The sequence below is a fragment of the Pantherophis guttatus genome, chromosome 7, assembly GCF_059756535.1.
Source record: "Pantherophis guttatus breed Tessera chromosome 7, ASM5975653v1, whole genome shotgun sequence".
NCBI classification, from domain to species: Eukaryota; Metazoa; Chordata; class Lepidosauria; order Squamata; family Colubridae; genus Pantherophis; species Pantherophis guttatus.
Genome location: NC_142069.1, coordinates 34560569 through 34575711, shown reverse-complemented (window position 1 = coordinate 34575711; position 15143 = coordinate 34560569). Strand labels below are relative to the sequence as shown.

General features: G+C 41.1%; 1 protein-coding gene across 1 annotated transcript; it reads right to left on the bottom strand.

Moving 5' to 3' along the window:
* Positions 1 to 1702: 1702 nt before the first annotated feature.
* On the bottom strand, positions 1703 to 11925 carry HEBP1 (heme binding protein 1). Its single transcript, XM_034402853.3, has 4 exons — positions 11580 to 11925; positions 3763 to 3901; positions 3450 to 3630; positions 1703 to 2255 (listed from the first exon to the last, which is right to left on the bottom strand). Exons 1-4 carry the CDS (start codon positions 11655 to 11657, stop codon positions 2075 to 2077), a joined length of 579 nt encoding a protein of 192 aa, XP_034258744.1. The 5' UTR covers positions 11658 to 11925; the 3' UTR covers positions 1703 to 2074.
* Positions 11926 to 15143: the final 3218 nt, after the last annotated feature.

Here is a 15143-nt window from a genome sequence, read left to right as displayed (position 1 = left end):
TTAAAAAATTGCATAAACATGTATCAAACTTGCAACATAATTATAGGCATTAGAAACCAGAAATGATTGTACATGATGTGGCAAAAATAGAAAGGGGATATGTATGTAAGAATAGCAGAAGATGAAGTTTCTTATATAAAACATTAACAATAGTAACTTTATTCCCATGATCAACCTTCCCAACCTGGCATCATTCTGCTGTTGTGCTGAGAAGCTGCAGTGCCACCATACCTGGAGAAGGTTGCCAAGCTCAGGAAGGTTGATTTAGATATGTTCCACAAAGTAATGAAGACAAAGTCCACAGAGTTACAGCAATGGCTTTTGAGACATCAGTAACCTACTCAATTATGTTACATGGCAAGCAGTTATCAGACCCATGGAAGAATCAGAATTATGACAGAATATTTGCTATGCATCCAGAAAACATCAGGTTTTTTGACATATTCAGGTCAGATTGAAAACCTGTTTGGATTTCTGGAATGCTGTTAGATAGTTTAGTAGTTACACCTATTCAAAAATAGCCTATTTACACATTGTTATTTCTCAATAATGAAAATATCAGCAACATAGGAACTGCCTTTTTCAGCTTTCTCTCCTGCTCTTTATCATCTGGGAGACACCAGGGGGCGTCACCAAGAAACATTTTTTGACTTGGCATTTCTAGCCCTGCCAAGTTATCAATACTTTGGGTGATTTGCCTTTTTAGGTCAGTTGTCAAGGATTTTCTTTTGGGCAGGCTCTTTTCAATGGGATGTAGCTTTATTTTGATAAAATTGCTCTTTATTGTGATGGCATTGGTATTCAATTTTTCTTTTTTTTATGAGAGGAGGATCAGAAAGTGGGCTATAAATCACCAAATAAGTAAATTTGTTGGCTGGGAAATAGCAATATTTGCCTTGTTGAGACCACTTATTCTGCATGTTATACTGTGCTACTTGCAGGTATGATTTAATGTGGCACTTTTGGACAGATGTCAAAATCCCCACCACTTATCCAGTATAACTTTTTTTAAAAAAATCACTTTTTGGGGTCTCAATGGAGCTCTGAAGTAATAATTTCCAATTTTCTGTTCATTCATTTCTGCCTTTCCAAATGTAACTAGATGACCCATAGCTACATTTATTTTTAGTGTAAACTCCTAGTGACTGCCTGGACAAGTCTTTACACTCTGCATCATGTTAAAAATTGTCTCTCAGGAACAAGAATATGTTCCGTTCTCTAGAGTAAAGATACCTCCCTTATAAATACTTAAAAAGGATATACTTTATTCCTTTGCCATCTATACATTCCCATAGTATCCAATGCCCGTTCTTCCCAAGACTGCTACACTTGGAGATGGTAACTATTGTCAGGACTGTAGGAAGTCCTGTTCAGGTTAGCACAAAGCAAGTTGAACTACTGAACAGAAAATGACTATTTTAAGTTTGAAGAACCCTGGTTTAGGATTGTGACTTGGCAAGTCAATTGCTGTTGTCAACAGCCATCTATCATGGGCATCTCATGGGAAGAATGAGAATATATGCATACTGATGTCATCAGATGTCATGATGCAAGAATGCAGTTGCATGATTATGTCAATATGGTTAGTTACAGATATTGCCATCACCGATAGTAATAACATGAATGAAGGGGAAAATAAATTACTAGACTAGAGTTTAGTTTGGCTGTGTTTTAAGGTCTGGGTTAATAAGAACTGACAGAAAAGAGATAACCTGGATTTATTTGAATTAATATTTGGTCTTCCCACAATTCAATAACTGGCCTGTTCATTTGTTCTGGTGCAATAAAAAACTATTTCTTATGGCTCACTTAGTGCAGTTTAAAAATATTGTTCTTTGTAGAAGGCACTTTATTCTTCCTCTTCTGCGGAGGAGAAAAATCATCTCAAGAAATATAATTTATGCCTTATGAAATAAATGGCAAATACAAAAGAATTTTATGAATATATGTTCATTAAAAATAAAAAGAAATGCTGAATGAATCTCAAATGCAAGCCGTCTTAGTTTTCTTGTTTTCACTTTCATTGCTTTCCATGGCATTGGTGGTTATTTTTCTATAGTTCCTTCCAGCCTTTTTAATTGGTCACTTTTTTCAACAGCCAAACTTCATTGCGCCGCCCATAGGGTTTCATGGGGGGATCGTAACCATTGCAAAAATAGAAGTCTTTGTGGAAAGATGCCTCATTTCCTAAAGCAGAGGTTAGCTTGGCTGCATAATTCACATAGTCTACTTCTTTTGCATAGCCTCCAAACAGCCTAGGAGGGGGGGAAAAAGAACAACAATTAAAGACTGTAAAAAAATGTCTACAGCTCAAATCATGTGTGAATGAATTCCAGGGAGATGAATTCGAAAATGAATGCATCAGGGATGACATTATTTGTATTTGACAGGAAAAAAGAGTGAATGATTGAAAGTTATATGTAAATAGTAAAAAAATAGAGCAAGCAAATTAATTTGTGTACTTTAGTAAATTTTAGTACTTTAGTAGCTTATCTATTCTCAAGAGCTTTGTCCGGGTTGTTTCACAGTTATTCCATTTCACTTCTTCACTCCACAGAATCTGAAATAGCCCAAGTTCAAGATCCAATTTGATACACCTAATACTGGGTCTTAATTTTCTTGAATTGTCAAGGTATATAATGCCTTACCTGCTCTTTAGAAGGCCAGATCCTGAAGATGAAACTCAAATACTTTGGCCACCTAATGAGAAGGAAGGACTCACTGGAGAAGAGCCTAATGCTGGGAACGATTGAGGGCAAAAGAAGAAGGGGATGACAGAGAACGCAGTAGCTGGATGGAGTCACTGAAGCAGTCGGTGTGAACTTAAATGGACTATGGGGATGGTAGAGGACAGAAAGGCCTGAAGGAACATTGTCCGTGGGGTTGCAGTGGGTCAGACATGACTTTGTGACTAACAACAACAAATAATACCTTACAGAATTATATTAGCAAAATTAAATTTTAAAATGAACCTCTTGCTTCAATTAACTTAAAAGCTAATGATTCAATAGGGTAGTTATAATTCCCATTTGACCCTTGCATCCATAAGAATCAAGCCTTGATGCACAGATATTGTCTTTGAAATAAATGGAAGCTGTTGTGAAATTAAAACTATATTTTTGGATTGTGCTAATTGAAAAATGCTTTGTACTACTGCATGTTGAAATAAGCACTCAAGATAACTCGCTGATCCTACGTTAACTATGATTATAATCTGCTGAATATTAAAAATTAACAAAGATAATAAAATCCAAAGTATTCCTAGAAAATCTTATGCTCCCCAGTTGTTCAATCCTCATAGTCTCTGTAGCCAAGGCCAATAGCTTTGTTAGAGAGGGTGATAAGATTTCAGGTTGACTACATCTGGGAAGTACCAATTTAAGGAAAGTGAATGGCAGCCATGGACAAATCTATGAGTCCTTCACTCAAACTTCTTTAAAGAAACTTACGTAGAATAAACAACCATTTCTTCCCTTTTCTCAACCTGGATGCTCTCATCAGTCGGTGAAGGGGGACTGTTCTGGAACTGACTTGGAATCCGTAGCAGAACTTTCACCTTGTGCTGCAGTGATCCGTCCTCTGCAGGAAAGACTGTGCTACACACTGGGGCCATCATCCCCATGCCAGCTCCTGAGAGTAAATGAATAATTGGTTCTTTATTGACAAACAAAATTATGTTCACCTATAAATAGGTTTTTCAGTGTTGCAAATATACAGCTAAGCAACTGAGTTATAAAGAGAGTCCTGAAAAGGGAACCTCACCTTGATTATTGCTTCCTCCAACATATTTAAGGAGCTTCAGCACTGCTTCACGTAAAGCCTCGTCAAAGGGCTTCCCAGAGAGTTCAACACTGGCAAACATCCCACCTTCATATGTCCTTTCCTCATAGGCTACATCATCCTAGTATCCCAAGAGATTTAAAAAAAAAAGATTAATTGATGCATTGCTATAAATATTCATACAAAAAGGGCAGCTCATTGCAAGAAGTAATATATAGGTTGGCTACTTACCTAAGAACTAGAAAACTCTTTAAGAGAGATAATGAATTATCTATGCATAGGTTTTCTATTCAAAGAGTAGTTTTGAAAAATAAATCCCATTTAATCTTTAACCCAATTCTAACCATAACACCAGTGGTGGGTTCCTCCCAGTTCGGCTCAGTTCTGCCGAGCCAGTAGCAGTGACGATATGATGTCACCGAACCGGTTCTGCCCCCCACCCCCACACGTTATTCTTAGCTTTTATTTGGCCCCACCCCCAATCTATTGCTCCCTCCCAAGTCCCAGCTGATGGGCCATAAGGAAAAAAACTGTTTAAACTCTTGCCGCTGGACTTCAAAGGGCCGCCCTACCCTAATCAGTGGTAAAAGGCAGTTTGGTGGTAGACCAGTGCCTCCAAAAGCAAATGAGTAGACCGGTGCCTGCAAAAATAAATGGGTAGACCGATGCCTGCAAAAATACATGAGTAGATCGATGCCTGCAAAAATACATGAGTAGACCAATGCTTGCAAAAATACATGAGTAGACAGGTGCCTGCAAAAATAAATGGGTAGACGGATGCCTCCAAAAACAAATGAGTAGACCGGTGCCTGCAAAAATAAATGGGTAAACCAGTGCCTGCAAAAATAAATGGGTAGACTGGTGTCTGCAAAAATACATGAGTAGACCGGTGCCTGCAAAAATAAATGGGTAGACGGATGCCTCCAAAAACAAATGAGTAGACCGGTGCCTGCAAAAATACATGAGTAGACCAGTGCCTGCAAAAATAAATGGGTAGACCAGTGCCTGCAAAAATAAATGGGTAGACTGGTGTCTGCAAAAATACATGAGTAGACCGGTACAGCTCTGCAAGCAGTTAAAAGCCTGGTATACCAGTACCTCTACTAAATCCTAAAGAATTGTCACATGACCATCAAGCCACACCCACAAAATAAGCCACGCTCACAGAACCAGTAGTAAAAATTTTTAGAACCCATCCCTGCATAACACCATTCTATACATGATGCTCTACAATTATTGAATAGTCAGAGAGGCAATAACAAGCCAAGAACTCTATTATAGCCTGATTCCCATCTCCTGTCCAAGGCTGTTGCCACCAACTGTCCAATGGATGATATAAAGTGCTATAATAATTGCAGTATAAATATTTATACAACCTAAATATAAGAACATTAAAGAGTGATATAAGTACGTGCAATAAATAAATGCTAATATTAAGCAAACAGAAAAACTTCTTCACAACAGAATATCCACCAAGAAGTAGAGAACTGGCCTCAATCATTCTAAGATTGAATTTGGGAAATAAGTGTTGGAAACCATGTATATGCAGGGATACTCAGAAGTTTGCAAAATATGTCTTCTGTTTAAAAAGAAAATCTGTAGCAGTCTATATTACAAGCCAATGAGGTGCAGGCTTGCTAACATGCCCCAATATACTTAATTAATTAATAAAAGAAATGGGACAGATGTGGAATTGAGTAACTGAGATAAGGCCATGGCTGGCAGACTGGCATGCAGAAAAAGAATCACCCCATTTGCTGCATGTTTGATTGAGTTTCCTTATTTGCATATGGATGTACAGATCAGAGGTGGGTTTCAGCAGGTTCTGACCAGTTCTGGAGAACCGGTAGCGGAAATTTTGAGTGGTTCGGAGAACCGGTAGTAAAAATTCTGACTGGCCCCACCCCCATCTATTCTCTGCCTCCCAAGTCCCAGGAGGAACTGGGACTTTGATCAGGAGGAAATGGGGATTTTGCAGTATCCTTCCCCCGGAGTGGGGTGGGAATAGAGATTTTACAGTATTCTTCCCCTGCCACGCTCACCAAGCCACGCCCACCAAGCCATGCCATGCCCACCAAGCCACACCCACAAAACCGGTACTAAAAATTTTTGAAACCCACAATTGGTACAGATCTCCTTTATAAAATGTTTTATTATTTCAATTACCCTTTTTATTCACTCTGATATTGTCTGTGAAATAAAGCGCTTGAGGCCATTCCCCTGACCTCTTCCACATAGGTCAGCAAAGGTTGCTGATATGGTAGAGTACAAACTTTGCCAGGAGAATAACTCTGCAGGTGTCTGGGCACCCCACACTCATTCAGTGGAAGTCGTAGCTTCCCTTCTCCCAATTCAACCAGGGCAGGCAATACCAAAACCTCAAATGCTTGAAGTGAAGGGAAATTGTCTCCGTTAACCCAACTCCCCACTCCATCCCTCCTCCTCTGTTTGAAAAATCTTTGCCTTGGAAAGAAGGGGAGAGAGAGCTGGAGTTGAGAAAGGACTCTGTGGAGCAGGGATCTCCAACCTTGGCAACTTTAAGCCTGGTGGACTTTGCTGGCTGGGGAATTCTGGGAGTTGAAATCCTCTAGACCTAAAGGTTGGAGACCCCTGCTCTGGAGGAGACCAATGAGGAGGAAGACATAAGCAAGATGGAGAATGGAAATAGCTACATGGTTTCAGTGGGCCAGTTTATAGGAGAAGCATAGAGAAAACCAGTTCTCAAGCAGAGCTGCGGTAGGGGTGAGGCTGAACTTTTTGGAGACCAGAGGTGATTGGCAGTTGTGACATTGGTCGCACCTTTTCCAGGGGCATAGCAAAAGCAGACTCAGCAGGGCCCATGGTACAGCACAGCTCTAGAGGTACCCAGTTTCCTCCCTGGCATGTTCAGACTATAAAAAAAAAATCCCATCTGAAACCATGATGCACCTCTACTTATCACAAATGACTTTACACAAAATGATAAACCATAATGCAATTTATTTATGGCTTACAACATATGTATCAGGCTTGGGGGCTTCTAAACCATGGCTTAAGGCCTACATGAAATATAAATCTGGTCATTCTAATTTGATCAACATAGTCACTAAAAGAGACCACAGATTAGTGCTTGTATGAATCCAGTGGATAATAACGAGTTACACAAATCAATAGATTAACTCAGTAGAAGTCAGTTTTCTTTGTTCCTGTAATATTTTATCACTATAAGTTTAAATCAAATAATTTTAGATTTTTCTTTGAGTCCCCCCACTTTTTGCTCTATTTTACTTTATATTAGTTGAATTGTGTTTAAAATGTTTGATACAATTATACATTTTAAAAGAAACACAATGAGGGACCTACAACCTGCATGTAGCCCTAGGAGCTTGTAAGCTTTGCTGCAAAACTTTAGCAACTTTTTTTTCAGCAGCAGCTGAATTTTGGGGCATTCTTTTAACTATGTCATGGCTGGGAAAAAATGGTTAAGTAGGGGTGAAAGGTTTGGCCCATGAATCCTTAAATAAAACACATGCACATATTTAAGTGGGCTGTGAAAAGACTGCTCAGCCCTGATGTAGCTTGCCTCCTGAAGCATGGTCATGTTGACCTTGGCACAACATTGGGAGAAACAGGGCTGGAAAGAGATATTTTAAGCCCAGAATCATCACTGGGGTCATCCCCACATCCCTTTTGTTCCTACAAGTTGGCAAACAACTCCATGCAATTAGAGTAGATTTTCAATATATACATAGGACTCCTATTCTTTTTCATTCTCATTTATTTTACAGGTCTGGGCACTAAATAAACTTTCCTAAATTTCTTAGGGAAAGGTGGGATACAAATGTGGCAACTACGTGATAGATTTGCAACATACACATTCATGCTGCGTAGCAGGAGAAAACACTACCAGCTGTGAAATAGCTAGTAATTTGCCTTCTATGCCTCTCATAGAAAGAAAATGTAAGATTTGACTAGCATCTATGCCTGTGATGGCGAACCTATGGCACGCGTGCCACAGGTGGCACGTGGAGCCATATCTGTGGGCACGCAAGCCGTTGCCCTAGCTCAGCTCCAGCATGCATTCCCCTTCCAGGAGTCTCCACGCGGCCCGTTTTGGATGCCAGGTAAGTACAGGGCTTGCGCAGAGGCTCTGGGAGGCCTTTTTCGGCCTCTGGAGGGCCTCCGGGAGGCGGGAGAGGCTGTTTTCACCCTCCCCAGGCTCCAAGAAAGTTTCTGGAGCCTGGGGAGGGTGAAAACCGGATCTTCCGGGCCCACCACTAACCTTTTTGCCATCATGTGCCAAAAGCGTGGGGAGCGTGTGTGGGAGGGAGTGTCGTGTGCTCATGCACAGCGGTGTGGGGTGTCATTGAATTATGGGTGTGGGCACGCCCGCACATGACCCCCTTGCGCTCCCCCCGCTTTTGGCACACGACAGCAAAAAGGTTAGCCATCACTGATCTATGCTGTTGGTTTTCTATATCACAGTACAAGGATTGGGCTGTGTTATATGTTATTCCTCAATGTGCAATTTTCATACAAGAAAGAAAATGTTCACATTATTAGATAGAATAGTTACAGCCATAAGCCTACAGCTGGGAGCTATAAAGGATTTAAGATATGTGGCTTGCTATGTCATGTAAAATACTTCCCAAAAGTGCAAGGTTTCTCTGCAGATAATTTTGCATCTTCCATTTTGCACCTGAGCCAAATGGAATATGAGGTAGAAATTGTGTCTGGAGCCATAAAGGTCAGGATGAAGAGAATCATTAGACTAGATTAACAGAGTTGGAAGGGACCTTGTAGGTCATCTAGTCCAACCCCCTGCCCAAACAGGAGATCCTACACCATTTCTGACAAATGGCAGTCCAATATCTTCTTGAAAGCCTCCAGTGATGAAGCTCCCACAATTTCCAAAGGCAAGCTGTTCCACTGGTTGATTGTTCTCACTATCAGAAAAATTCTCCTCATTTCTAGGTTGAACCTCTCCTTGATCAGTTTCCATCCATTATTCCTTGTTTGGCCTTTGGGTGCCTTGGAAAACAGTTTGACCCCTTCCTCTCTGTGGCAGCCCCTCAAATATTGGAACACTACTATCATGTCTCCCCTGGTCCTTCTCTTCATTAGACTAGTCATGCCCAGTGTCTGTAACCGTTCTTCATGTTTTAGTCTCCAGTCCCCTTATCATCCTGGTTGCTCTTCTCTGCACTTTTTCTAGAGTCTCAATATCTGTTTTATAGTATGGTGACTAAAACTGGATGCAGTACTCTATGGTGTGGTCTTAGTACAGCTTTATAGAGTGCTATTAGTACCGCACCTGATCTTGATTGAATCCCTCTTAGGATTCAATCAAATTTAGGATTGCATTGGTTTTTTTGGTTGCCACTGCACACTGCTGGCTCCTATTTAACTGGTTGCCCACTAAGACTCCAAGATCCCTCTCACAGTTACTGTTATTAAGCCTGGTTTCACCCAGTCTAAATGTGTACTTTTGGTCTTTCTTGCCTAAATGTAAGACTTTACTTTTCTCTACATTGAATTTCATTTTCTTAGATAGGGCCCAGTGTTCAGGTCTGTCAAGATCCATCTGGATCTTAAGCCTACCTTCTAGGGTGTTAGCTATTCCTGCCAGCTTAGTATCATCTGCAAATTTGGTAAATTCCCCTTCTATTCCCTCATCTAAGTCATCTATGAAGATATTGAAGAGTACTGGGTCTAAGATGGAACCTTGTAGTACTCCACTGCTTACTTCCCTCCATGTAGACGTAGACCCATTAAGGACTACTTGTTGAGTACAGTTTGTCAGTCAGTTACGAATCCATCTGGTGGTAATGCTATCTATCCCACTTTTTTCTAGCTTACCAAGAAGTAGGTTGTGGTCTACTTTGTTGAATGCCTTGTTGAAGTCTAAGTATATTATGTCCACAGTATTTTGCTGGTCTACTAATTTAGTCACTATGTTGAAGAATGAAATAGATTGGTTGGCATGATCTGTTTTTAACAAACTCATGCTGACCGCTAGTTATTACATTACTCATTTCTAGATGTTGGCAGATCTGTTTTTTTACTATCTTTTCCATATCTTCCTGGGTATTGATGTTAGGCTGATTGGTCTGTAGTTTCCTGGATCTGTTGTTTTTCTTTTTTTGAAGATGGGAACCACATCAGCTCTTTTCCAGTCCTCTGGTAGTTTCCTGGTGCTCCAGGATTTTTGAAAGATGTGGTTCAGTGGTTCAGAGACAACATCTGCCAGCTTCTTTAGAATTCTGGGATGTAATCCATAAAGTCCCAATGATTTGTATTCATCAAGATCAGACAGAAATCAAATTGAGGCTCACATTAGGGAAGACAAAAGAGTTGTTGATTCAGGAGACAATGGATTCCAGGATGGTACCAACTTGAGGTTTACAGGAGTTGGGCTGAAAGAACCTATCTGGAGTTCTCATTCAGCTCCTGTTAAAAGATCAGATGGAAGCCATAGCCAGGAAAGCTTTCCTCAGTTTTGAATGGTGTACCTGTAATGGTCTTTCTTGAAATTAGAGCTGCTGCCAAGGATCACTCGTGACATCCTATTTGGACCACCAAAACTCACTTAACAAGAATCTGCCCTTGAAGACTGTCCCAGAATTCAATTACTGTGTACAGAACATACTCACATACTAATATAGAGAATTTAAGGCTACTGTTATAATAGTACAGCAGTATGCACTGGTTGCTGGTTTGTTCCAAACGCAACTGAGGTTGCTGGTTATAACCTAATCAAATTGCAATCTGATGATCTTTAGACGTACCTATTCCAAATAGAATCTAATAGCTCAAGATTGGTGGGCCGAGGATGCATGTTTAAACCATAGACACACACTGCCCTGTGCGGTATGACAAATGGCAGGTTGCAATCAACATACTGTGTTGGCCTTTCTTTATGGAATAGTTTCTCCCAGATGAGAATAGCATTTGCCTTCCCCCCCCACTCCAAATTGTCAATCTGGGTTGGTCACTGGGACCAGAGGTTTAGTCTCCCATGCTGGAGCCCAACCTCAGAGAATTTCTCTCCCACCAGAATGTGTGCTCTGAGCTATTCTATAGGTAGCATTTATATGGTGCCTGGTTGTGTGTGGCCTTTTAGTTGATTGGGCGGTTGATGACCCGGTGTTAAGTTGTTGGCTGCTGTTTCCTTCTGCTGCCAAGTCTTCAGCTCCTAAGTACCTGATAAGCTGGTGGTAAATCAGCACTCCTGTTGACTGACAAGGGGCCCCGTTTCCCAGCCTTGTTTAAATTCGATTTGGTCCTTTGGGGACTGAGATTAGTAGGTTATCCTGGAATGAGAAGATTGCTCTTTTCAAACCCTCTGGATCGCCTCAGATTTGAGTTTGACTGAATTTAAAGAGTAGAACAACTTCTCCTTCATGGGCAGCAATCGCAAACATTCCCCATTCTAGCAGTTGCTCGGGTTATTGTACTGGGTTTGTGAAGTCTGTGGAGCTACTGCTTGCTTAATCGGTTAAGCCAGGGGTGGGCAATTGTGGCTTTTTTACAACCTGTGGACTTCAACTCCCAGAATTCCTGAGACAGCCAAGCTGTCTCGGGAATTCTGGGAGTTGAAGTCTACAGGTTGTAAAAAAGCCACAATTGCCCCACTCCTGGGTTAAGCCAAAATTGACTCGGTTTGCATTACAGACCATACGACGAGGTGGGTGAAGGAAGCCCCCAGTTGCCCCTTTCTTCCTGCCCCTCCCTCTGGGAGGCTCCCACTTCCTTGTCCAGTCGAGGAGGCGACCGAGGCGATTCTTGTGGCCCTAGGGAGACCCCGCCCTCATTCCTACCTTCTCCCCCTTGCTCAGAACCCGGCAGGGCCAAAGCTCCGCGGTCCCAAAGAGGGAATTTCTGATCATTCCAAACATGCTGAAGGGTTCTGGCGGAGGATCCCGCTCGGCAAGAAGCAGCGCTGCCCGCCCGCTTGGGTTTCGCGCAGAGAGACGAAGGCTGCGCGGCGCTCTTGCTCCGCCCTTCCAGCGCCCAGCAAGTGCTGAGGGAAGGGCGAAGAAGGAAGGGGAAGCGAGCAGCAGCGGTTGGATAAACTCGTGCGGACCAGACTCTGCAGGGGTCTCCAACCTTGGCAACTTGAAGCTTGGCGGACTTCAACTCCCAGAATCCCCCAGCCAGCAAAGCAAAGCAAAGCTGGCTGGGGGATTCTGGGAGTTGAAGTCCGCCAAGCTTCAAGTTGCCAAGGTTGGAGACCCCTGGACCGGAGCACAAACAGCGCAGTCGCCCATTTCGCTGTTCCTGCGAAGAGCCTGGGAGGTTGTGCCAGGCCAAAAAGGAAGAAGATATTTTGGCAGGGCTTTTTGTTGTTGTTGTTGAGGGGCGAAGGAGAAGAAAAACTTGACTCCCGCGCCGCCTCCAACAATCCGAAGGGTAGAAATGAAAGGGACCGAAGCTTTTCCCAGAAGTGGTAGTAAAGTTTCCTGAATGAAGTAGAGCAGGAGCAATTTTTGGAAAAAAACAAAACAAAAAACAGGAGCAGTTAGAAAAAGGCAACACGCGTGGGGATGGCTAGCTAGCTACCAATTTATGTTGCTGCTCTCATGTAATCGGATGTTGCAGGCACAGACCATTCTAATGTCGATGGGTTTTTTCTTTTTCTGATCTTATTATATGTGTGTTTGTTCTTTGTGATGGCTTAACTCAAAGCATATCTTGTTCCGTTACTTCTTTCTACTGCATGAAGTAGATAAAATAACGAGTTTATATTGCTTAAAATGTTCCCGGGCGATCCCTTCCATTCTGTTCCTCTTTTACCAGTATGGAAGTGAACAGCTGAACAGATCAGAATTTATTGTTCCCATTTCTCCTTAAGAATATAAACAGCACTTTGATCTAAGATAGTGGTTTTCTTTGGCAGCTAACTTAATATAATGTACATCCGCTAATCCTGACCCTTTAAATCAGGGGTTTCCAACCTTGGCTACTTTAAGCCTGGAGGACTTCAACTTCCAGAATTCCCCAACCAGGTTTGCTTTGGTTGGAGATCCCTGATTTAAATGTAGTTGAAAGACATCAAATTGAGGAAAACTTGTCTATGCTGTTATTCCAGCCTGGATAGAAGCTGGAGATGCCAAGGACTGAACATTATTCCATGTTATTTGTGATATTTTATAATGATTATAAAGTGTCAAGGAGGTAGTTATAATCATTGTTTATTTAGCTGAAACTACCAAAAGTACCAAAGACCGTAAAACAAACTTGATACCAAGATTTTCTTCTAAAGTATATCCTTTTTCTCAACCAAAGGACAATAAAGAGCTTTAAAATAAAATTTGACCAATTAGGCAATATTTTGGAATTGCAATTTTCCAGGCGTGTGTATCTATTACAGTGTGTATTAGTGCATTCTTTTAATTAACTAACAGGCCCTTCCCTTGTAAATTAGATAACAAGATGACAGTTGTCACTCAGTGAAAAACACCAGATTGTGATGAATAAAAAGTGGGTGGAACAAACTTTCACAGTTATGCACTAAAATAAAGGCTAATGAAAAAGAAAGGCGTGGAAGTGGCATGCTTTAAAAAAAAATTCTGGAAAGTTTCAGGTATATGTGGATTACTGTATTTTGGAAAGGGTTTATAGCAGGGGTGAAATCCAGCAGGTTCTGACAGGTTCTGGAGAACCAGTAGCGGAAATTTTTAGTAATTCGGAGAACCGGCAAATAACACCTCTGGCTGGCCCCAGAGTGGGGTGGGAATGGAGATTTTGCAATATCCTTCCCCCAGGAGTGGGGAGGGAATGGGGATTTTGCAGTATCCTTCCCCTGCCACGCCCACAGAACCAGTAGTAAAAAAGTTTGGATTTCACCATTGGTTTATAGTGTGGAAAATATCACCTGTGAGGATTCAAAAGAGCTACAATGTCTGTAGGGCAATACAGAATGCTTATTTTTGGAGTAAAAAGTTATACATTCTAAAAAAATGTAATTTTCTGTAGAAAGGAAAAAAATGTCGGAATTACTTGAACATGCTCATCAGTTCTTGGCTAGCTCATGATTAGTCTCAAGCAACAATTAAAGCAGCTGTGCAAAACTTAAAGTGTTTCCATATGAATTGGTTTCCTTCCCATCTATATTCTGAATCAAGTAGATTTAAATGCCTTGCTGAAGATATCTTGAAAGAAAAGAATGAGCCGATTCCTTTTAAAGTTTTAAATATGCTTTATGCTTCTGATGATTGACTATAAAACAAATTCTTCAAACAGCAGCCAGTGGAGACACTTATTCACACACTCCTGAAAGAGCCATGGGGAAATAGGTGCAGATCTATAGTGGGGTGTCTTGATTCAATAAAGTTTTAATCATTCACACAAGTTTTAAAATAACTGAAGCATGTTGAAGGTGCCCATTTTGACTCCATGCATTCAATTTCTTAGCTATCTAGCTAGACATTTTCACTTCTAGTTCACTTATGGCTTTGGCTGAATCTACTATGGTGCTGTAACCACTTCCATATCTGGGAAAAAGTTTAGGGGAGGAAATTGTGACAATTCTCTAAAATTGACATGATTAGCCAGACCTACTTTTCCAGAGCATATTTAGGGCAGGATTTGCTTTTATTATTATAGCTTTCTTCTGACCTTTCTATCCTAGCTAGATTTTGTTTAGGCAGATTTGTTTGGAGAGAAAGATATTGTTATGTTTTTTTTTTCCTTGCTTCTTTTATGATCCTCAACCCTCCCCCAAATCTTATCTTCATTTGTCTGGCATATGTACCGCATTACTTTGCAAGTATGTGACTATCTCAGTTTTTTAGTTGCTTTAATTCCCAGAGACAGCCTGGATGCTCCTGCAAGTTTTCTTGGCAAGGTTTTCCAGGGTGGTTTGCCTTTGGCTCTTTCCTAGGACTGAGTGTGTGTGACTGGCCCAAATTCATTCAGCTGACTTTGTGCCTGAGGTGGCATTTGAATTCACAATCACCCTGGTTTTAGCCTGATTAACCACTACACCAAACTGGCTTTCAAAATAAAATTCTCTAAATGGAGGGAATTGTGCACAAATAGTTCTGAGTTTGTCCATTTGCTGTCAGACTGATTTATAATTTTGATTTAGAAGACTATTCAACTCAGTTGGCCCGCTCCAGCAACATGAACCAGTTTCTACTTCAGTATTGACTATTTACTGCTTATTGAATACTCACTGCTCCCAATATGGTGCCTTTTTTTCCCCTTCAGATCCTCCTCCAATGTTCTTCTGGCTTTCAATATCTGTGCAATTTTCATCATTTCTAATGAATCTTTAAAAAAAATTGCAGGCTTCCCATACTTATACCTTCTAGCAAGAGAAATGCCTACATTTGCAAACTATGAAATTAGCATGATACTCAGTTAAATAGTCAAACCTG

Bases quoted from the DNA above. Each gene is read 5' to 3' on its own strand.
- HEBP1 (XM_034402853.3), bottom strand. From the start codon at position 11,657: ATGTTTGGAATGATCAGAAATTCCCTCTTTGGGACCGCGGAGCTTTGG. The intron at 3,902-11,579 runs GTAGGAATGAGG...TTGGGATACTAG, and splicing joins TTCTGAGCAAGGGGGAGAAG to GATGATGTAGCCTATGAGGA. The intron at 2,256-3,449 runs GTAAGTTTCTTT...CCCCCCTCCTAG, and splicing joins GAAATGGTTGTTTATTCTAC to GCTGTTTGGAGGCTATGCAA.